The sequence below is a fragment of the Aplidium turbinatum genome, chromosome 18 (assembly GCF_918807975.1).
Source record: "Aplidium turbinatum chromosome 18, kaAplTurb1.1, whole genome shotgun sequence".
NCBI lineage: Eukaryota > Metazoa > Chordata > Ascidiacea > Aplousobranchia > Polyclinidae > Aplidium > Aplidium turbinatum.
The window spans coordinates 11,110,945-11,117,962 of NC_137489.1; the positions used below are offsets into that span (position 1 = coordinate 11,110,945).

Below are 7,018 nucleotides of genomic sequence, written 5' to 3' on the forward strand. Positions count from 1 at the left end.
ATGACGTCACACAGGAGGAATCCACCATAAAATGGTGGAAAAGTGGGGTGAAAATAGTCAACCATGACAAAAAAAAGCATGCAAGTGTCCGCTTTTACCTAATAGCTATGTAACACGGTAGCCACTTTAACAAGTCGAAATTCTTCCACTGAAATTGATTAGAATGAAACTGCCAACCAATCATAAGCTACGGTTTAAGTGACGTAAAAAATGGCGAAAAGAAGATGATAGAAAGCAAATTAAGTGATGGATTTTTTGTCAGCTGGTTGGCTTAGGGGTTAGGGTTAGGGATAGAAAGTAGTCATTTCATTGACGCAGGTTCGATTCCCACCACTGCTATTGCTCTTTTTCTTCTGTAATTACCAAATAAAGTTCAAAACAAGCATTAACTCTCTGGATGAGTGCTAGAAGGATCACAATTGGACGGTAGCCTCTTATAACATGTTCTGATTGGTTGACGGTTGCATTGTAGTCATTCGCAGTGGCAGAATTTCGACTTGTTAAAGTGGCTACCATGTAACACAGGCCCGAAAAACACCACATATCTCCTTAGAAAAGAGTTAAACTTGACCAAGTTTAACTATTTATCCGAAGAATACTTCTAAAGATACCAGCATTTAATCAATAATATATCTTTGTCGTTTCTGCTTCGATTTTTACAATTAAACCATTGCTGGAAAGCGCAAGCTATCGTTTATCCAAATGAAGGTCAGCCAGACTCTAAAAGTTAAAAATATTTCTTAGGTAAAGAGTTGAACTTGACCGACTTTAACCATTTATCCCAAAAATACTTGTAAAGATACCAGCATTTAATAAACGCTAATCTAAAGAACATATCTCTGTCTATTGACAAGCAAAAGTTGAGGTTGATAGCTTTTTCACAAAGCGAGCAACCGGGCTTCAAACACAAGCAAATAGCGCCCGATGACTCGTTGCATTTCCGAATCGAAGCAAGTATACAAGTCTCCCCGGTCTGCGATCATTATATGTCTTTATTAAATTAGTTGTAAGTTGCTTGTTTCTGCTTCGATTTTAACAATTGAACCATTGCTGGAAAGCACAAGCTATCATCTATCCAAATTAAGGTCAGCCAGACTCTAAAAGTTAAAAATATTTCTTAGGTAAAGAGTTGAACTTGACCGACTTTAACCATTTATCCCACAAATATTTTTAAAGATAACAGCATTTAATAAACGCTAATCTAAACAACATATCTCTGTCTATTGACAAGCAAAAGTTGAGGTTGATAGCTTTTTCACAAAGCGAGCAACCGGGCTTCAAACACAAGCAAATAGCGCCAGATGACTCGTTGCATTTCCGAAAAGCTAGGCTATTTACAAAAAGTGAATACCGCACATGTTAAACAAAAACTGTACATATTTTGAGCACAGCACAGTAACTGTTAGGCCAGATCATCACCCATGTGTCCCTCCTCTCCTTGCCTAGATGAGACCTGCCATTTGTCCTCGCAACCCTTTTTGTTTCCCGACCAAACTGAGAAGTTTAGAGTTTCGTTATTTGTTGGATGCAAATAGACGCATGCTTACATTTTTGACCACCTTAAAACACTAAACCAGTTTCTGCTCGACATAGCCTACAGTGTTCAATTTTTGTCCCAGGAATCAACTCTTCAAGCAATACTTTCCCTACTTTGTGTGCACTAACATCCTAATTTATATGCCATTGTTAACAATTGCGATATTCGTGAATTCATTTGAGGCTTTGGGTACCGGAATTAATATACTTATTTGAACTAGCAAATTCAATCCACAACACTTTCCACTAGGCTGTTACTTAACACTAAGCACGCATATGCGCTGCGATTTGTGGCCGTGTTAGCAACTGAAAAAAAGCCTTGGTGTGAAGATCACAGAATTGTTCAAAATGTGAGCTCAGTAGCCTATTACTGTGCTTGCAACTGCATGGTGCTTATCAACGTGCAAAACAACTCGGCTCCAGGTCCCCTGCGGTCACAGACACGCATATTATCCCTGAATAGGGGGGTATCGCGTTTGCCATTCGCTCATTGTCGCCTGGTTTGATTGCAAACAAGTCTGTTCTATGTAGTTGCTTTCCTCATTGCGTCCAGTATGTCAGCACAATTGCTTTATCATCGCGAACGCCATTGTCACTTTTCCTCATCCACCTTTCCCAGGCTTGTTCGCGATGAAAGGCACAGAGTAACACGTAGCAATCTGCGGAACAAGAAGTCGTGGGCACTGAGTGGTAAAGTACAGTAGCAACTTAACAGTGACGACACAAATGCATGAGCAATGGAGACAGCACACAAGCAACGAAAATGTTAATGCAATTCACTAACTTGAAAAAACGCTTTCGATGGCCTTGATTTCCGCCTCACATTTATCGGTCATGAAAAACGAAGGGTTCCAGTTTTCTGACCACCCTTTTACAACAGAAAGTGCTTCTGCTATGTCCGAAGCTTGTTCATTTTGGATAATAAACGTAGCAACAACCTGGTAACCAACATTCGTTCTGACGCAAAGAAAAAATAGAGGAAGGGAATACTTGGACGTCTTGTAAGTTGCATCCAAGAGGCAAATGCCTTGGCCGCAACGATGCAACAATCGTATTATCTTCATCTAAGATGAGTTACAATCAACTAAATTTTCATCTTATGATAGTAGCCTACAGAAATAATATACGGTACTGTACGTAACATTGAAAACCACCAAGCCTACTACGTGAATATGGTAAAAAATAAATTGTCTCAAAAAGATTGGTTGTGACCCAAACCCTGCCTTTGGTTACCGCTGGACATGTCACTTGGTCCAATCAATAACACCACATAGGCGTATGGATTTGGCACACTAGATGGAAAAAATACAAAAGAGGTCAGTGAAGTAGGCTAGGCTACTCTGAATCAACAAAGCTTTTACACCTGAAAACTGAGTGTCTTTAAGAAACGAGATGCAAAGTTGATGAAACAGAACACATTTACATATGTTTATAGCATTTTTTGCAGTTAGTAAACCGTTTCCTCTTTTATGATGCCTAACCTCCACTTTGGTGAAAACACTGTGCTTTGCAGAAACCTTTTCAGAATCTTTGTCAACAAAGAAAAGGCTTATTATTGTAGTATGAATATCAACACTTAGTACACTAGTGAATTACAATGACAGGATGTTAAAAATCAACATTAACATGGCACCGTATGCTCGTTTCTGAACAACAACAAGCTTCGTTCCTGCTTTTGCTTCGTACTCTTCAATGGATCTCATGGCATCTTCAACTGAAGCCAACCACTTTCAACAATAAACAATTGATTTTTTACTGTTATAAACTTATGGATCTTCATCACCCATTTTTTGCCATAAGAAATCAAAGCATTTATGCCATAGCCTAAGATTACAGTGAAGAAATGTAAATACTACACACATGCAACAAATCTGGATTTAGCGAGTATAAGGTAGCTGATAGTTTGAAGCTCCAGTTTTTCTTCTTTCCTTCTACTATAAGTACTTCACCACATTTAGGTTTGTTTTATTCTGATGACAGCTCCTGATGAGTCAGTCAAAAAAAAAACTGCAGCTTCGAGCTACCTTTTACTTGCTATTTTCAAGTTCTGTACCACCATTTGCTATGAAAGAGTTCAACATACGTATACTAATTGTGTTAAGTTGGAAACAGTAAAATAGTTGAATATTGATGAACTGTTGAAGGTCTTGTTGGACCGTAGTATATTGCAGCAACTACATTACAAACCTGTACTAGTCCATGACTTTCAGCCAACTCTCCCAAAGAATGTTAAATGTCCTAAATGCATCAGAACTTTTAATGCCAGGATTGGACTCATTAGTCATTCAAGAACACATCGTTAGCGTTTTATGTGAGGACCATTGAAGAAACGATTTTTATCAAATGTTACAAGTTTCAAGCATAACGCGTCAAGGCCAATAAGTCTTTTCGTAGTTCACGGTTTACATAACCTTGGTTTAATTGACAAAGCGAGATTGCAGTATCACCTGAACATTCAATGTCACTTCTCCATAAGGTTGCATTTCCTGCAGAACCAAGACTTCGTTTTTGGCGGCATTGTTCTACCAAGACATCTCAGATGGTGCCAATCCAGACACGAGTCGCACATGATGCTGTCGCCTGCATCAAGATCTAAATAACAGGAGATGCACAACCAGCGGCCTTTATTTCGCAAAGTGGTCAGTAGGTTCTCCATCAACGTCCAACCGTCAAAAGAAAAATGTCTTCGCACAGAAGCAATGGCAATGTTTTCATCTAAACACTTCATTGGAATTCTTTCGGGCAACGTTTCAATTTCATTTTCTTCGATCAGTCGATCGCTGAATGGACGCAAGACCTCTTCTACTACCTCAGAATCGACAAACCAACTGAGTATTGCTGAAAAATATGACCATGGGTGACTTTGTTTGATGTAGCCTACGTACGCTTTGACGTAGCCTATCGGCTAGGCAGACCCACAGAAGTCAAAGTGTAGTTTTTTAAACTAACGTAGGCTATAACAAAAATGAAGTCACACAAACATAAATGCAACAAACCTGCTTCTTTCTGAAAAGACGACTTCAGTCTGAATGAAATTGGTCCGCTCTTTTTTTGTCTCTTGCGTGGTAACCCAATGACTGTCAATCCAGCTCCTTTTGGCCTGCCACGTTTCATCATCTTCGGTGGAAATTTAATTGATCCTGCATCATCTGTTAATAAACACAACGAGAATCGAATATAGGCTACAACGTAGAAAACATCACTATTTCAACGTTTTTATTAAAAAATTAATAAACATAATGCATTATGCAATGCAAGAAAAAACAACTAATCAGAAATGAATGTTTCAGAAACAGCACATACTTGTAAAAGACTGAATAGAACTGGACGGTGTCTGCATCATAATCGCACTGGTATCAACGGTCGACAAGACGTCACCGGGTGTGTGCTGTAAAGTACTGTTTGAGACCGTAGGAAATACAATTCCAGGATCATTGCTGGAAGATGTTGCAGCAGCACTTCCAGTATCAGTGCCTGAAAAGGATCATGCAGTTGTTCACAAAAGCAGAATTACTGAGCATCTGCAACCTTGTATAATCGTAAATTAGTGCGCAACTGCGCATGCAGTACATATTAGCCCACATATTGGATAGCTCAACGCCATAAAAATCATTGCTCAAAAAAAAATTGACTGCAAAATCACGACGCAAGTTGCAGTAACTAACCCATATCTCTTCAGATATTTGAAAAAGTAGGCTAGTTTTTCTGATTTAGTAAATAGTGCTAGCATATAGGCCTACCTTTCTGAGTTTGACCCAAAAAGTTCACAACTTGGAATTTCTTTCCTTCCTGCAAGAACTCTGCAATTTGTCGTAAATTATCCAGGTTGTATTGGAATTCATCCATTCCTTGTTCAGATATCATTAACGCAATCTTCTGGGAAATATCTTGAACACGGCGATACTTTTGCTGTTCTGATAAAACACATCTTCTTTGAGGCTTGTTAAGAATCTCAACAGCTGGTAATGTGGATGCAGGACCGTTGTCCAGTGAGTTTCTTGTCAGGCGATGGGATTTAAGAAAATATTGCATTGTCCACCGTTCTGAACAAAGATTGGGATTGTACTCTGACATATGGAGCTGCCTTCTAACTGCCAAGACATGCCTACAAGGTAGCAGCATTGATGATGTGAATCCACAAGGACATGCTGTTGTTGTGACTGCCAATTCCCCATGGACACGAGATTTTACTATGGCAGAATCATTCAAAATCTCTGACATGACAACCTTTTCCGCTAACTTGAATTGTTGTTGCACATGAATATATGCAAATGGTGTCAGTAGCTGTTGGTATTGTCTCTCCGCCACACTTGAAATCGCATCAATTGGAACCTTAAGGAAAGCATTTGACGCTTTGTGGTCACGTTCGGTGGAAAGAGATTGGATACATGCCATCAGATCTTTAAAAAACATGGTCATTCCTGAGTATCTTGTTATGACACTTTTCAACTTTCCATTGATGGATTCCAGTCGATTATTAGTTCTGTTCAAAAAATTAGCTTTCAAGTTGCTCAGTCCATCCACCCATTGATGTCGAATAGCATGCCAGTTATCGTTATAATATGTTGTGACAGCAATTGGGACTGTGTCAACGAATTGGTTATACAGTAAATTATAAGCTGACTCATTTTTGGCATTTGCCAGTTTTCCTAAAATTTCCAGTGATACCTGCCTTTGGGCTGAAGAAATGCCTAATTTTTCCATGGAAACTTCTCTACGAAAAGTGCGAAGGGTATGAAAATAGCAAATTAAAATTTCTGCAGTAGGCAGCATTTTCATCATGGCATCCCGCTCTGCCATGTCTTTGTCAGCCATTACAACCTCCACTTTATCCCAAGCTGGATTGTGGAGTTTAAACTGAGTTAACAGCTTGCTGATGGTCAGTTTGTCTTCAGTGGCTACAAGCCACAGACACACAATTTCACTCTGACCTAAGCCATCAACATTCAGCATCACATATAATGGCATTCTCAAGTCATTAAGTTTGTAGGTTGCATCAATCAGCAGCATTTCGGGATATGCCGCAAAGGTTTCCCGCATGTCTTTCGTTTGAAAGTATATCGCCTGCAATTGTTTGTCATCATCTGCAAACACATCTACTGCAGCACCTAAAATGAAAATAAACTGAGGATTAGTATACCCTACAAAGCAAGAATCTTGACAATCCTGGGCCAGACTAAAATAGCGCAAAACAATTAGGCCTATTAGGCACTCCATCAGATTTAAAAGCAAAAACATCAACTTTTAGTGAAATTTGTTTTCTATTCTATGTTATTTTAATTATTGGCCAGAGGAAGGATGTTTAGGCCTTTGGTAATATTTACATCATATAATCAATGTTCCAACTGAGCGGTTGTATACCACTCTCACCCCATTCTCTAAAAGATGCCACATTGCAATGCTTAGGGTCCGTTAAAAGGATCCATTAGGAGTAAACTTTTACGTAGATTTCAAATTTAGCAATGTTTTCTATTTCTATCCA

At 39.0% G+C, this 7,018-nt stretch overlaps 1 protein-coding gene across 3 annotated transcripts; it reads right to left on the reverse strand.

Moving 5' to 3' along the window:
- Positions 1 to 2,006: 2,006 nt before the first annotated feature.
- On the reverse strand, positions 2,007 to 6,640 carry LOC145787434 (zinc finger SWIM domain-containing protein 3-like). Of its 3 annotated transcripts, none has more exons than XR_014291396.1 (5): positions 5,277 to 6,640; positions 4,840 to 5,010; positions 4,533 to 4,685; positions 3,724 to 4,374; positions 2,007 to 3,263 (listed from the first exon to the last, which is right to left on the reverse strand). XR_014291396.1 is itself a non-coding variant. In XM_082599177.1 (4 exons), the coding sequence occupies exons 1-4, from the start codon at positions 6,574 to 6,576 to the stop codon at positions 3,998 to 4,000; spliced, it is 2,001 nt and encodes a 666-aa protein (XP_082455303.1). In that variant the 5' UTR covers positions 6,577 to 6,640; the 3' UTR covers positions 2,007 to 3,997. The 3 variants fall into 3 exon arrangements, 1 of the variants encoding a protein (XP_082455303.1); XR_014291395.1 differs by having other exon boundaries at positions 2,007 to 2,195; positions 2,321 to 4,374; XM_082599177.1 differs by having other exon boundaries at positions 2,007 to 4,374.
- Positions 6,641 to 7,018: the final 378 nt, after the last annotated feature.

Excerpts from the sequence above, each read along its gene's own strand:
- LOC145787434 (XM_082599177.1), bottom strand. The coding sequence starts at position 6,576 with ATGCGGGAAACCTTTGCGGCATATCCCGAAATGCTGCTGATTGATGCA. Across the intron at positions 4,686-4,839 it reads TTCTATTCAGTCTTTTACAA|ATGATGCAGGATCAATTAAA; the intron begins GTATGTGCTGTT and ends GTTTATTAACAG. Across the intron at positions 4,375-4,532 it reads GTCTTTTCAGAAAGAAGCAG|CAATACTCAGTTGGTTTGTC; the intron begins GTTTGTTGCATT and ends CATATTTTTCAG.